Here is a 17485-nt window from a genome sequence, read left to right as displayed (position 1 = left end):
AAAAGCATACACCAAGGTACATCCTCCTGTAGATGTTCAGTAAGACCATCCATAACTAAAGCAAAAAGATATGGGCTTAAAGCCGATCCCTGATGTAATCCAACAGAAATAGGAAAATATTTGGTCAATCCTCCTTCAATTTGAACACAAGTAACAACCTAGCATACATATCTTTAATGACTTGAATATATCTCATATCAACACCTTTCTTCTCAAGAACTCTCCAAAGTATATCTCTTGGAACCTTATCTTAAGCTTTTTCTAAATCAATAAAAATCAAATGCAGATTCTCCTTATTATCTCTGAACTTCTCTATCAAACCTCTCGATAAATGCATAGCTTCCATAATAGACCTGCCCGGCCAAATTGATTATGAGAAATTATGAGAAATTTTTGTCATGCGTCTTAACCTATGTTCAATTACCCTCTCCCATAACTTTAAAGTACGACACATCAATTTAGTTCCTCTATAATTTGCACAGTCTGATGCATCTCGTTTATTCTTAAAAATGGGGACCAAAATACTCTTCCTCCACTCCTGAGGCATCTTTTTAGTTTTTAAAATAATATTATAGAGTTTAGTAAGCTAAGAAACTCTCAAATCTCCTAAATATTTCCACACTTCAATTGGGATATCATCAGGTCCTACAGACTTTCCATCCTTGATTTTCTTTAAAGCCTCATTAACTTCTTTTTTACTAATGCGACAGTAAAAATGAAACATTTTATTATTATTCATGATATTAAGATCACTAAGGTCGATCGTATTTTCAAAAACTTCATTAAAAAGTTTATCAAAATAACTCACCCACCTATGTTGAATATCTTTTTCTAAGAAAAATACCTTTTGATTTTCATCTTTAATACATTTTACTTGAGTTAAATCTTTACTTTTCTTTCCTCTTTGTTTGGCTAATTTATATATAAATTTTTCACTCTCCTTAGCATCTAATCTATTATAAAGATCATTAAAAGCAGAATTTTTGACGTCACAGATTGTTCTTTTAGACTCCCTACGGGCCGTTTGATATTTTTCTCAGTTCTCTAAGCTTTTATATTTAAACCAATTTTTATAACATAACTTCTTATATTTTATCTTTTCTTGCACATTATTATTCCACCACCAACTATTTTTATTAATAAAAAATTTTTCTTTAGATTCTCTAAGCACATCTTTTGCTACTTGTTTAATAATATTTGTTACTTTATCTCACATAACATTTGTTTCATTATGAACATCCCAAATTTTGAAATCTTGAATTTTACTCATAAAAATAATTTTATTTGTGTATTTTAGGTTCTCCCATCTAATTCTACGATGATGAGTCCTATAATCCTTTATTTTCAACTCTTCATCTTAAAATCTAGAACTAATAAACGATGTTGGGTACTTAAATTCTCACTTGGAATGATCTTACAATCTTTATAATCTCGATAATATCTTCTTCTCAATAGAAAATAATCAATTTGTGTTTTATTAGATTCACTCTTATAAGTAATAAGATGTTCATCTCTTTTCTTGAATAAAGTATTAGTAATAACAAAATCATACACTAAAACAAAATCTAAAATAGCTTAACCTTCTTCATTAATTACTCCAAAACCGTAGCCACCATGAGTATTTCTGAAATTTTCAAACACTATACCGATATGTCCATTTAAATCTCCTCCAATAACAATTCTTTCTTCAAGATGTATCCTTTGTATTAAGTTTTCTAATTCATTCCAAAATTTATCTTTAGACCATGTATCTAAACCTACTTGAGGAGCAAAAGTACTTATAACATTAAAAATCTTAGTATCAATGATAATCTTAAAGACTATAATTCTATCTCCAACTCTATTAATTTTTACAACATTATCTTTCAAACTCTTATCTATAATTACACCTACACAATTTCTAGTGCGACTCTTACCAGAATACCAAAGTTTAAAACCTAAATTATCAATATCAATCTCCTTCAATCTCCTTAGCATTTTCTCCAACCCATTTAATTTCTTGAATACATAAGATATTAATTTTTCTATATCAACTAATTTCATTAATTTACCATTGAGAGTACCTATATTTCAAGATCCTATCCTAATATTAATTTAACCATACACAATCATAAGGTTAATAATTTAATTAAGCAATATTGATACTTAAAAATGAAGGATTCTAATCAAATAATATAATATAATTAATTGAAAGATTAATTAAGCATAATTATATTTTATTTTTTATTTTTTTTTTCTATGATATTATAGGCATATAGCCATTAGAGATGAAGTTTAAAAGTGTTAGAAGTTTGAACGCTACAAGATGATTACGTATACTTGTATGTTATAATAATATTTTTGGTTCCTTCTGAACCAATTGCATGAATTAGGTATTTATATTTGATTAATGCATTTGGAGAACTTTAATTTGATTGATCTGCTCTTCAATTTTATTAGTCATATAGATATGAATGTTCCAAATCTTTTGAGTATAAGAAATTTTATTTATTATCTATTAAATAGTACATACTGAATGATATGAATTATAAAGTAACTATTACAGGCTGACTATGATGGAGTTTACCTTTTTATAGTACTAGGGGTATACAATTTTTGAAAATGTTCATATGACAACTGTATAGATATAAAATGAGATAGATACGTTATTGGTATAATAAAACACTTTAGATGTATTGAACTATTATGAATAATCATATCTAAAAAAATAAATTATCAAATGCTTTTATGTTGATTTATAATACTTATGACTATCATGCATATTATTTTCTTTTCATTATATTACTGTAGTTTAGAAGTAGGTGTACTCACTAACTTACGTAACTCACTATTGTTTTAAATTAATGTTTTAGGTCCCCCAGCTTTTGTGTGAAAATAAGTAATAGAATAATAAATGTTTATAGAAAATATGGACAACTTGGTGTAAGCTAAGTTTTTCATTTGTTTAATTTATTTAAATCTGCAGTGGCTCTTTCATTTGTTATGTGATAATTAAATGCTAGTTTAAAAAATAATAATAATAATTTTTTTATTATTACCATTCAACTGTCATGAAAAATTTCAGACATCAGGTCGGATCGTGACAATATAAAAATAGTATTATTTATATAAATATATAGTTTGTGTCATCTTTATCTGCAACTAGCTTTAAACTTATTTATAATTGGATTGATATCCTTCTTCTAATTAACAAACTATTCATAAAAAATTATTAAACGTGGATTTTAGGTCATACAATGCTAATATGTAAATCAAGCAGATGCTTTGATAGAAGATCTATAAAACTATTTATGGTGGACACAACTTTTAGATACTTTTAGTATTTTGAAAAGCAATCAAGCCTTATTTTAACATACCAGACACGCTTTGTTTCAAATCAAAATATAAGCAAAATAAATAAATAAAAATTAAAAAAAAGAAGATATACATACATACTACTCATTTCTAATTCTTTTTTAGATATCTAACACCTAACCTTCAATTTTTACATACATGTCATCTTACTTATGCATGAAAAGTAATAATTTGCTTCTTAAAAGTTAATACGATAATACTTTTGATGTGATATGAAAGATTTCTATGATATAAATGTAAGCAATAAAGTTTAGCTCTTAGATATATAAAATAGAATTGAGTGGCGCCTATGTAAAAGTCCCAAATAAAAACTAAAGAAGTGATCCTAAATGGCCCCTAATCAATTTAAAATGTCATCACCGGACCTAACCTCTGATGACAAGGCTAATAGCCAATATTTCGTAGACAACCACAAATAAATTCCTTTATTGCAATCTAAAACTTGACAAAAAGACTTAGTATGAAAGATGCAATTTGAAAACTTTCTTACCTGAACATACTCCACGCCCATTTCCCGTAGAAAATCTACATATTTTTGCGAAGAAAGAGCAGCAAAAGTTCCACCAGATCCTGTTGGTGCAAGCAGTATCTCCCATGGTGACTTTAATAGGATTTTATTGCTGTCTGCAAACTTCCTCACAACTGGGAGCTTCGTTTCCTCCATAAAATAAACCTGAAATCCCAAAAAGTAGGTTGGAAATGTAAAATAGTAGGGATATTTTCAAATTTAAAAAAAATTTATATTTTACACCACCAAAAATGGTTGTTGCCAAAGCGATGAAATAATACACATACCACACAGTTCATATAAAATAAATATTTACGGATGAAACAAATTTGAAAATTATGTTTCTTTCCACTGAAATAAATTTGTGGCCAACAAAATAAAAATGCCGGGCAAGGAGGAAAGAGAAAAGCTGAAATACACAAAAAGTAACTCACTCTCGACGTGCTAAGACCAGAAAAACGAGTCAAGCATTAAGCTGCATTTTGGGAGCATTATTATTATTTATTTATTATATTAATTTATTTTATTTTATTTATATTTTTACTTGAAATAAAATATATTTGATATTTTATAACATATTTAGTTATTTTTAAAAACACTCAAAATAACTTCTAGATGTTGAGCAATTTTAAAAATAATCTAACTTATCTTTAAAATAAAAAAATAAAAACATGCAAAAATTATACTGAACAAACATGGTTTAAAATAAAAGGGTGCATTTACATGTAAACCGCATTTGCATATCTAACACCTAAACTTTACCTATTACATTTATACCTCCCAAATCTTTCATATCACATTAAAAATATCACTATTTTAACTTGAAAAAAAAGAAATACACATTTTCTGCATAGAAAAGATGGTGAGTGTGTGTGTGTGCGCGCGTGCACTATTTTAACTTGAAAAAAAAGAAATACACATTTTCATGCATTAAAAAGATGGTGAGTGTGTGTGTGCGCGCGCGTGCGTGTTAGTGTGTAGATATATATCATGTAAAAATTAAAGTTTTGGTGTCATACATGTAAGTATAAAAGAATTGAATGGTATGTAAGTAAATCTTTCAAATAAAAAATAAAAAAATGAAAAACAAAAGTGATCCCAACCAGATCCCAACTCTGGCATAAATCAATAATCATCTTCAAATAACCCGAAGCCGCACCTTTTCAGCATTGAAACCAAAGTACTCATTATCTACAAAGAGTTGTTCACTTGGCTTGGTCTGACCAGTTGATGTCAATATAATCAGGGGTGTCTCATTACACTTTTCTCCAAACTGCATGCCACAAATTACATGCCAATACAATTTACAGTCAGTGAAAAGAATAATTAAAGCAAATAATTCAGGGATTTGGGGTTAAACATATACTTTCTCGATACTTCAGATAAGATACAGCTAGTTTTGAATACCAAAAAAAGGGGCAATTACATACATACCACAAAATTCTTATATAATTACGTATATAATGCATACACTTTCATATTTACATAAATAACACTCAAATGTTTGACATCACATCAAAAACAACACTGTCACAAATTTTTTAAAAGTGAAATATGCATATTCATGCATAAGCTTTTAAGAGCAAAGTGTTTTAAATGTAAATATCAAATTTTAGGTGTTAGATATGTAAATGTACAAGTATTTTGAGGAATGATGTAATTTCTCGAAACAAAAGTAGATTCAACGTTCTATTAAAATATGTACTTTCAATAAGGCACTGAAGGCATATTACTCATGAGAAATAAATGGTATAATTTCTCTCATTTTGTTTATCTTTATAATTCATAATATATTCCATGATTTAAAAAACACATGCTACCTGATGTGCCACCTTTATCTGACAAGGAACACTTAACTCGCTATACATATGTAACGCCTAAACTTCAATTTTTACATTCAATGACACCTTACAAATGTATAAAAAGATGTATTTCATTTTTTTTAAGTTAAAATAGTGGCATTTTTTATGTGATTTGAAAGATTTGGGTGGTATAAATGTAAAAAAGCAAGGTTTTGGTGTTAGATATTCAGATAAATAAGAATTGAGTGGTATTATGTAAATACCCCTCATAGCTTTATCAGTAAAAAACACTCACTCTTTAAGCTCTGCGTGATACAAATGTTTAACCCAAGAAAAAAAAAAAGCAAAAAGAAAAAAAGTTTTCCTTGATATTCAAGTATAAAAATCAGCCTCAAAGAATAAATATGAAACATCAAATACAAGTACTACAATTGAACATTAAAATCTATAACAATAGAAGGTATCCTCATACCATCAAGCCAGAGGTATAACGAAAGAATTAAAGCCCAAATTGCTCAAGGAACAAGCGAAGGATGAGGCGCTTGTTTTTTCAGTATGACTCCAGTTTCTAAGGCTATAAAAATAAAAATTTAAGTATAATTACATACACAGCACTTAAAAAATTGTTATTTACAAAAACAGCACCCAGCTGATTTTTTAAAACTACCAAACTGATGCATTTACACATGTCATGATCAAACCATTGAGAATTTCATAAAAATGAAAAGTATGAGTTGTGGTTTCATTGTGAATTTTGATATTTGAGTGAGAATCTAAACAATGGATTAAATAGGGTGCTAGATTTGTAAATAGCAATGTTTCGGGGCATATGTAATTTTTATTATTAAGGCATTTACATACGTAACACCAAACTAATATGTATTTACATATCTCATACCTAAAGTTTACCTTTTACATTTATAACATTCAAATATATCATATCTCATCAAAAATACTAGTTATTTACCTTTAAAAAGGTGAAATACGCCTTTTTCATGCATAGGTAAGGTAGCATATATTTAAAAATTAAAATTTAAGTGTTATATATGTAAATACATAGGAATTAAGTGTTATGTATGTAAATCTTCCTGTATTAAATAGAAAAAAATGAACATGAGGTGAAAAAATTTTCCACTGTGCTTTTTTTTTTTCCTTTTTTTGGCTTTCAAAAAAAAAAAAAAAAAAAAAGAGCCGTTCATTTGACTTCACGCCTTTTGGAATAAATAGCTCCAAAAAAAATCCTTCTTTGTGCTTTCAAGGAAACAAAAAAAAAAAGAGCCGTTCATTTGACTTCATGCCTTTTGGAATAAATAGCTCCAAAAAAAAAAAATAACACTATGTATCTCTTCAGGATTTAGAAAAAACAGTAGGAAAAAAAAACACTAGTTGTAGCTTTCTCATTAACAGTTCGGAAGATTTACATAAAATACCACACAATTCCTATGTATTCACATATCTAACACCTAAACTTCAGTTTGTACATACATGCCAATTAACCTATGCATGAAAAGGTGAATTTTACTTTTTTTTTTTAATTAAAAGGTGGTATTTTTATGTGATATGAAAGATTTGGATGTTATAAATGTAAATAGTAAAGTTTAGGTGTTAGATAAGTAAATACATAGGAATTGGTTGGCATTTCTGTAAATGCCCCCAAAAAGAATCGAGAACAGAATATGAGGTTTATACATGTGAGCATGGAATTACAATTCAGTAACCAGCACAAAGAACAAGCATATAAAATTGCACCACATTATTGTATAACTAATCCATGAATAAGATATGAACAAAATGTACCTTCGATAATCTCCGGTAATCAAGTAGTAATTGCTGCAATTTATTGAGCGCAGATTCATTAGAAAACATTCCAAGGCTTCTGTCATCATTGAGAACAAGAATAATAGCAGCCTTTGAATGATTAAGAAGTTGTAGTCCCTCTTTGAACAACTCTTCATTTTTCTCTGGATATTCACAATCAAGGATATATTTGTGAGGTATCTTCAAAGCATTCTTCAACAATAAATCTGAGTGGGCCCCCACAAAGTCGAAAAGGCTTAATCTGGTTTCAATTTCACCATATCAATTAGAAAATTTAATGGCGCCTGCACAAGCCCTTTAACGCATTTCACATAAACAAATATATATGCCACACAATTCTTATGTATTTACATATCTACCACCTAAACTTTATTTTTTATAATTATACCACGCTACTCTTTCAAATCACATAAAAAATACCACTATTTTAACTTTAGAAAAGTGAACTACACCTTTTCATGTAAAGTTTTAACTTTAGAAAAGTGAACTACACCTTTTCATGCAAAGAAAAGGTGGAATATATGTAAAAATTGAAGTTTAGGTGCTAGATATGTAAATACATAAGAATTGAGTGGTGTGTATGTAAATCATTCCAAAGGAAAAGACCTAAAAGGGTTCTTAATGCAGCTTAAAACTGCAGCACTAAGAAGTTGAACTCTAAGCTTCCTGAGTATGTGCATATTAAATAGGGAAAATGAGGACAATTACGTTACAAGAGTTTATCTTGAATTTTGTATCGCTAGTCCATACAAAATTTATGTAAATTGTCGAGCGATATTCACAAAATATTACTTCATAAAGAAACGCAATAAAGGTGGATTAAGTTTAAAACAAATAAGGATAAATTTGGCTAACTAGGCCACTATTTATGTGGCACTTCCAAAAAAATATCCAGTTCTTTCTTTTTAGATCTATTCAGGTCGACAAGAGAGCTAAGTCGCCTAGTACACATTCATATAACAAACAGCTATTAGGGATGTAAACGGCTCGAGTCTAGTCAAGCTCGAGGCACACTAAACATGAGCTCAACTAATGAGATGTATAGTTGGGTCGAGCTCTAGCTTGACTCAAACTTGTAACTTGAGTGCGAACTCAACTTGTGGCAATTGTGCCCGGCTCAAGCTCAGCTTGAAAACTTGATTTTGATAAACACTTTTAAAAATTTATGATTCAATAAAATTTTAATTATTATACCAAACAATTAAAATCAATTAATGTAATTGTGCTTACTCAATGAGCACTCATGCATAGTCAGACTTAAGCTTGAGCTTCCGGCTCGATAAGCTCGACCCGCGAACTCATTAAAGAGTCAAGTTTGAAGTGGCTCGGCCACTTACACCCCTAACTGCAATCATCAATATCAACTGACTTATTAAGTCCAAGTCAAGTAGAAATCTTGATAATGTGGTGGAGACATCATCGAAACATAGTGGGAATTTCCAACTGGTAGCAAGATTCAACCTAAACTTTTAACCAAATTTAATCTATTACCCAAGAGAAGTTCAGAGATAATAGAAAGAATTTTATACTACAAGTAGAACTATTTACGTCAAACATTAACACCACATCCCAAAGATTAAGATGTTAATTAGCTTATATGTTTGGACCAAAAATTGGATGAGGCTAATAATAATGATGCAGGTATTCATCTGTTTATGCCAATTTGCATATTATAAATGTTAAAGCCCAATAAATACATATATTTTGATGATTACTACATATTTACCCTAGGTAATTTACAGTGAGATGGCAAAAAAGACAGCACTGTACCTCAATGAAGTTCTTTCTATACTTTGAATTGCATGTTGAAATAAACTCAGATTGATGTCCACAATCTGCCTGGCAAGCATGGCTCTTTGACTCTTCTCTCCAATACTGAATCCATCTAGAAGATGGCTCTGCCCCATCTCATGTAGCCTTCTTTTGGCTGCAGTAAGACGTTGCAGTAACTTCTTTCTCAGCTTCCATTCCTGAAATATAAAGATAACATTGTCAAAAAATCATCTAGGTAAACTTCTCAAATCTTTAGTTGCTGCAACAATTCTTTGATTTTTGCTATATTAAAGCAGTCAGCTTGAGAACTTAGCAGGCTTATAACTATGAAAATGCCCGTGATATTTTACCATGTGTCCTACGCGTATGAATCATACAAAATGAGTAAAGTGCCAAAATAGTCCCTTGATTGCTTCTATGCGGTCATTATAGTACTAGAGTCTATAAAAGTGTCAAATTAGTTCCCAAATTTTTTAAATTATAACTGTAATAGTCCTATGTGGGGACTATTTCAGTCTCTATTAAAAAAGTGTGGGGGACTAAATTGGTATTTTTATAATGACCCCCTCCAAAAATTCATGACTATTTTGACACTTTTCTCATTCAAAAATATTTGCCACTTGCAACATCTGGAATGAGCATTCAAAAGCATGAAAAGGTATCCATTCCAGTGAGTGAAAATGAGATCTTGCTATAGATCATTTTTCTATTCATAAATATAATCCTCAAAATTACATGTAAACAAGATTTTGCTAAGGTTTTCAACTATGCATTGACATATTAATAGAAAAAAAATCTTTGAGAATATATAAGAGTATATCTTACCATCTGACGCCTTTCCTTTTTAGATCTCATGTCGCTGCGCAAATTAAGCTCTAAAAGCCCCTTTGGAGGGGTGATAATCATTTCTCTCCTCTCCATATCAAGTTCTGGGACTATTTCTTTAACAAAAGGAATCCACAAAAATTGAGCAGGTGCTTCTACTTCTGACAAACGTGAATCAATATGATATTTTTTCTCTTTGCTTGGATCACTTGAATAACGATGAACATGTAGAAGATCATTAGCCCCAGAGTTAAAAACATTTGCTACTGTTCCAACCAGCATGCCGGTTTCCTGAAAAGATAAATAGAAGATTTATATAAATACCAATCAAATCTTATGTATTTTACCTGAACTTCCATTTTTACTTACATGAAACCTTATCTATGCATAGAAAAGGTGCATTTCACTCTTTAAAAGATTAAACAGTAGTATTTCTTATGTGATATGCAAGATTTGGGTGGTATAAATGTAAAAAGTAAAGTATAGGTATTGGATATGGAAATACATAAGAATTTGGTGGTATGTATGTAAATGGCCCAAAAAAAGGGCCACCTATGGCACAATGTTCATTACTAATCATGCTCCACCGGTAGTCTTTTGGAAAGCAATGTAGCAAACCGATTAGAATTGAAAATCAGCTAAGAGCTGACCTCACAAATGAGCTACAAAAGAGTTGTGTTTGCTCAATTTTGGCTGCATTATGCCTCAATTCTTAAACTGTATGCGGACTTATATACATTATGAATAAGAGGATTGGAGATTCTTGAAATTTATAAATGACAAGAGGATCCATTTTCTTTTTTTTGTTCTTTCAAGAAGCCAGACTTCCATATTACATTATATACATTGTGCAACTGAAGGTTTTTTCACAACTTCATGAAAAATAATGGAGGATTTTGTGAAATTCTGAAGCCATGAACATCACATTTTTTCACAGCTTAATCATTAAATATCTCTGGATTAATAATCAACACCACATTTCATTTTTGAAAAAATTAGTTCATGGCTTCTTGATACACTACGAAAAGCACACAGTAGAAAGAGCAAGAACAATAAATAAATTCCATGAGCAGCTCTTTTACCATGGCGAATCACACGAACAATAATTATATAATAATCTTCTATTAAGGAACTAAAAGACGAGGCTGGACCTTATGAATGACCCTCATTCCAACAAGGTCATGAGTGTAAAACTCATCTTCCTCCAATTCTGGCCTATCTCCTTTCCGTACAAGCATGGTGGAACCCACAATCTGTTTAGCCTGAAAGAAAATAACATGGATGGTGAAGATTGTACACAAACATAATTTATATGCGCAATATCAGAATCTTAATCCTTACCTCAACTTTTTGGACCACTCATTTTATTGTACATGTCCAAATCATCTACGTCTATATTCTACTACTCGCTCTGCAATTGATGCTACTTCGGCCATAATTCTAACATAGTCATTTAACATCAATTTTATCAAACATTCATCTTAAGAATCTCATTTCTACCACGCTTGTCAAACCCTCAAATCAATAAAGAATATATGCGTTAATCATGAATTTATAAAATTTAAGCTTATTTCCACATGATATTCTCCTACTATATGGTAAATTTGAAGCACTTTTCGTATTTTATAGATGCGTTATAAATTGTTAATCGATATAATTGAAGCAATTTTCTTCCCTAGATCACGCTATCCCTTCCCCAGATCACTTTATCCATTTCTTACTTATAACAACCATGTTTAGATAAATGCACATGAGTTCAGCAATCCTAGTTTTAATTCTTCTAATAAGTTTTTCTCCTGCACTTAAATAAGTCCATGTTTATTAAAACATGCAACATATTATTTACTACAATGGTGTCAAAACTATTATCAAGGATCTAAAATAGAGCTTCTTCATATTTAATAATTATTGAACATCACCAAATTTAAAAAATGGCAAAAACAGAACTATTGACCAAAATCTATTGTAATCATAGTATCTATTTTATGGCATCAGCTTTATCCAATTTTCTTGCAAAATTCGCTTATCTTATGATTTATTACATTCTTGAATATACCATAAATATTATTTGTTTTGAATAGTTTGGTATCTAAACTTCCATATGAAGAAATTTTGTAGCCTCGCGCCTATGCTTTCATTCAAGAAGGTAAATGCCTCTACAATGTGAGGATTAAAAGACCATGTAACATAATTTTATATAAAATAATAAATGGAATAATAAAACAATTGGCAGTACCAACCAAACAAACTTTCGTTCTACCAACATTTAGAGCTAGTGAAATTAAATAAAATCATTTTAAAATTTGAAAACTAAGACTGAGCAATAGCTCAGTTTTTAGTTATAAGACTACAGTAAAAAAAACCGACTAAACAATGTGTAAAAAATCAAATGTGAATTTTCTTGTTAAAAACTATAATGGTAATTTGTACCGATAATATATTATGCGAAAACAGTGCGAAAGCGTAGAAATTTACATAAGAACAATCAAACACAAAAGATTTACGTGGTTCGTCGTTAAATCGATTCGCCTACGTCCACGAGAAGTGACATTCTACTAGCACTGGATGGGAGAAAGAAAAAACCGCTTGGGTTACAACTTAACACTTCACACCATTACCTCTCATGAACCATTAATCCTTCTTTTATAGGGGAGCATTAGGCATACAATAAAAGAAATAGATCAAATATAAAAAAACCCATTAAATACAATAATTTCCACCACATCTTTTACTTCTAGAAAAATAAGAGATGATCAAATGAGTTTCAAACTCCAATTCAGTTGCACCATAATAGTTGGCTACATACCCCCTCCCGAAGGGATCAAACCTTGCGTAGCTCTTCAAAATGCCCACCTGGGCAATCAGTTCTGAGCTCAAATTCACCAAATTCTTGTAGTAAGTGAACTTCTAAACTGGTTGCACCTTCATGAGCATGTCTACTAGATTCCCCCTTATTATTTATTTTCTTCAACAGAATATTTCTTTCTTCAATCAAGTCCCAAACAAAGTGATACCTTGCATACATGTGTTTGGTACGAGCATAATGAACTAAATTTGTGGCAAAAAATATTGAAAGACTCCTGATCAACTCCCAAGTCATCCAATAGGCCCTACATCCATATTGTTTCCTTCATTGCCTCTATGACTATCATATACTCAGTCTTCATAGTAGACAAAGCAACGATAGACTGAAAAACTAACCTCCAACTAATTGGACCTACTGCCAATGTTAATAAATAACCCGTCGTAGATCTCCACCTATCCATATTATCTGCATAATCTGAGTCATTGCAGCCTACACACAAATCTGCATTGGATGACTGTCTCTCAAACATCAAGCCAACATCAACTGTACACTTCAAATACCTCAGAATACTTTTCAGTCTGTCAATGACTCTTTCCTGAATCATGGATAAATCTGCTCACAAACCAGTTGCTTGTGCAATGTCTAGTTTAGTATAAACCATGACATACATCAGACTACCCAACGCAGCAGTATAAGGAACCAATCGCATATCTATCCTCTCATGATCATCTTTAGAACACTGATCAGAACTCAATTGAAATTGAGATGCAATGAGTACTCACTACCTTGCTCGATCATCAACCATAAATTTCTTCAACATTATCCGAACATAAGCTTCTTGCAAAAGCCAAATCTTTCCAGCTGCTTTGTCCCTGAGAATCTCCATGCCAAAAATTCTGCGAGCTTCACCAAACTCCTTCATTTCAAAATTTTGGACAGTTGATTCTTCATTCTATCAACCTCAATCTGACTAAACTTCTGTTGCATATATGTGGTCCTGGTACAACTCTCTACCTACTTTAAGTTTCGATTTTTCAAAAAACTTGCCACGTCGAATGTATCAAAATTCAACTTCTGTTGCATATATGTGGTCCTGGTACAACTCTCTACCTACTTTAAGTTTCGATTTTTCAAAAAACTTGCCACGTCGAATGTATCAAAATTCAACTTCTGTTGCATATATGTGGTCCTGGTACAACTCTCTACCTACTTTAAGTTTCGATTTTTCAAAAAACTTGCCACGTCGAATGTATCAAAATTCAACTTCTGTTGCATATATGTGGTCCTGGTACAACTCTCTACCTACTTTAAGTTTCGATTTTTCAAAAAACTTGCCACGTCGAATGTATCAAAATTCAACTTCTGTTGCATATATGTGGTCCTGGTACAACTCTCTACCTACTTTAAGTTTCGATTTTTCAAAAAACTTGCCACGTCGAATGTATCAAAATTCAACTTCTGTTGCATATATGTGGTCCTGGTACAACTCTCTACCTACTTTAAGTTTCGATTTTTCAAAAAACTTGCCACGTCGAATGTATCAAAATTCAACTTCTGTTGCATATATGTGGTCCTGGTACAACTCTCTACCTACTTTAAGTTTCGATTTTTCAAAAAACTTGCCACGTCGAATGTATCAAAATTCAACTTCTGTTGCATATATGTGGTCCTGGTACAACTCTCTACCTACTTTAAGTTTCGATTTTTCAAAAAACTTGCCACGTCGAATGTATCAAAATTCAACTTCTGTTGCATATATGTGGTCCTGGTACAACTCTCTACCTACTTTAAGTTTCGATTTTTCAAAAAACTTGCCACGTCGAATGTATCAAAATTCAACTTCTGTTGCATATATGTGGTCCTGGTACAACTCTCTACCTACTTTAAGTTTCGATTTTTCAACAAAGCCACGTCGAATGTAATATCCCTGCTCATAACAACCTTCTTTTCTGACTGATCATACAGCTTGAAGCCCTAAACTCCACGCTTGAAGCCAATTAAGATTTTTTTCTTTGCTCACAGTTTCATTTATCATTCATCACGTCGTAGTAAGCTGAATACACAAACACTTTCATATCTTTATAATCTCTAGCAGGACGCCCTAACCACATCTCCTTTACGGTCTTCTTCCCAATAGCAACAGATAACAAACGGTTCACCAAGCAAAGGTCTATTATATGGCCTCGGCCCAATAGATTATATCCAACCCAGCATTGGATAATATACACTGAACTTTTTTTACCAAAGTCTAGTTCATTCTCTATGTCACCCCGTTCTGTTGTTGTGTCTCTCAAACATTGAAGCGGAGCTTTATCACAACTCTCTGGCACTCTTGCAAGAATACATTTGAAGTGTATTCGTCCTTATTGTCTGATATGATACACCACATCTTCCAAGTTATGAAAATCTCCAGCACTTCGCTTTTGTGCGTCATGGTATACAACCAAACGTACCTGGAGTAATCATCAACAAAAGAGAAAGTATCTCCGCCCGTTGAATGATGGTCTTCGTCGGACCTCAAACATCTGTGTGAACATACTCTAAAATACAAGATGACAATCTCAAAGGGTACCCGTGTCTTCTCATCAAATACAAAATGTTCACAGAAATCAAGTTTGTCAGCGCTCGCTCCTTTGATCAATCTTTTTTTTTTTCACCAATGCCTGAAATGAAGTCTCTCCAACATGAGCTAGCCACATATGCCACAACATAGTAGCGTCATAAGAATTTTCAGCAATAGCAGCTGTTCCAGTCACTCTACTGCTCTGAAGATAATAAAGATAGTGATGACGAACTTTCTTCATAAAAATCATTGTTTCATAACATACCTTCAGAACACTTGTCTCAATAACTATCTTGTAGCCCTTACTCTATAGCCCCAACTGATAGCAAATTATTTATGTTATATGAAAAATGTTTAGCATCAATCATCTCTCACAATATCATCATGCATCCTGATAAAAATACTCCCTACACCAATAGTACGACAAAATTGATTGTTGCACATAGTTACTGCATTGTTATCTAGCAGCTTATACGTACAGAATCATCCTCAATGAAGATAATAATAGGTAACACATGTATCCAGAATCCAGCATGAATCATATGTAAGCAAACTATGAGAAACTGCAAATAACGATACATCTGAATCCGTCTCTTCGCATCTTTCCACAAAAACATTGGTTTTCATCTCAGATGCAACTTCCTTTCTCTTCTCCTCCAACTTTGGACAATTTTTTTCCAATGATTAGTCTCTAAATAGAAAGCACACTGAAAGATATAATATTACAGTTTTTTGCTTAAATATGATTACAGTTTTTTTGCTAGTAATTCAATAAAATTGCACTTCATTAAACTTATGATTATAGTTTTTTTGCTTAAATGTGTTCAGGGATGTGACGCTAAAAAGCTCCTCGCAGTGAATCACTAAATGCAAGCCTTTCTATACGATTGTACAAATGACATTCACAAGCGAAGTTAGGTGAAATTTTCATGGCTATTCATGTTGCTCTTTGCTTTTGTATAAACCAATGGATAATAGAACTGAAGTACTTTATTCAAATATTTTTTTCCAGCTTGATCCAAAGAGATGTTAACCGCTTACTGAAGTAAAAATAATAATCAATCGACAATCGATATTTGAAATCTAACTCGAATGATCAATAGAAACTTTATTTTTTTATGCTAAAAATAGAATGTATAGCAAACTATAGTAAACTAATCAACCGTGAATGGATGTGGCCATCACACAATGCTCATCTAACACATTTTAAACTGTACAACGCAGTCTGTAAAGCAGTAAATAAAATAAAGGCAAGTCCTATAAAACAAACCTTATCCACAGCATCAATCCCCTCAAAACTGATGATCCAACACGTCTTTCCAGGATGGCTTCTACCCCCTGCAAGCACCAGTTCAGAAATTGTTTCCTTACCTGAAATTCGTGCTCTAAGCCACCTTCTCCCAGGCTGCAGGTCAGAAATCCAACGATGAGAAACATAAGAATAACAGGGGCTAGAGTCAATACCGGAAACGCGATCACCTCACAAAACCTAATCTCTGGAAAACCCGTATTGGATTTCACTCGCAGCTCTCCTTTAAGCCCGTGAACGCTACTTATGTAGCCTACCTCTATAAATTCGAAACCACCAAATCCGTCCTTCTCTTCGCCATCTTTTCTATAGCCGGTGACAGCTTCCGCAATGGCCCGATGCCCAAGTGAGCAAGAGATCAGCAAGGAAACAGCGGGAATAGATTGAATGCATTGAGGGAAGAAGATGTAGAAATGAGAAGGGAAAAAAAAAAGTACCAGTAGCACAAATAGAATAATGAAGATGGCGAATCGGATAGAAAAAGTGGTCGGAAGGCGTTCCGGCGAAGCTATGCACGGTGGCGGCGGGCTTCGGCAGGAAGCTCCGGCGGGCCGAGAGGAAGGAGTACGGCGTAGTAGTATGGGAAGAGCACAGCATTGGATCCGGCACCGAATTAAAGAGGCGAGGAGTGAAGGACAGTAAATTTTAAAGGCATGTTTCGCTACAAGTGGGATTTTAATTTAAATAACATTTAATAAATTATATAACTTCTAATTTATTATTAAAT

General features: G+C 32.0%; 1 protein-coding gene across 1 annotated transcript in view; it reads right to left on the bottom strand.

Annotated features, from left to right (window-relative positions):
- Positions 1-17401, bottom strand: part of LOC110033279 — a 30447-nt gene extending 13046 nt beyond the window's left edge. Inside the window, exons 1-9 of the mRNA XM_020737204.1 lie at positions 17196-17401; positions 16929-17080; positions 16720-16854; positions 11232-11342; positions 10081-10371; positions 9253-9452; positions 7462-7723; positions 5022-5135; positions 3845-4027 (exon numbers count right to left, since the gene is read on the bottom strand). Coding sequence (XP_020592863.1) covers positions 3845-4027; positions 5022-5135; positions 7462-7723; positions 9253-9452; positions 10081-10371; positions 11232-11342; positions 16720-16854; positions 16929-17080; positions 17196-17355 — 1608 coding nt within the window. The 5' untranslated portion in view covers positions 17356-17401. The remainder of the gene's footprint in view (positions 1-3844; positions 4028-5021; positions 5136-7461; positions 7724-9252; positions 9453-10080; positions 10372-11231; positions 11343-16719; positions 16855-16928; positions 17081-17195) is intronic.
- Positions 17402-17485: the final 84 nt, after the last annotated feature.

This window comes from Phalaenopsis equestris, unplaced genomic scaffold (genome assembly GCF_001263595.1).
Source record: "Phalaenopsis equestris unplaced genomic scaffold, ASM126359v1 Scaffold001122, whole genome shotgun sequence".
Classification (NCBI taxonomy): Eukaryota; Viridiplantae; Streptophyta; class Magnoliopsida; order Asparagales; family Orchidaceae; genus Phalaenopsis; species Phalaenopsis equestris.
The sequence above is the reverse complement of the archived record's forward strand: the minus strand, read 5'-3'. Positions and strand labels throughout refer to the sequence as shown.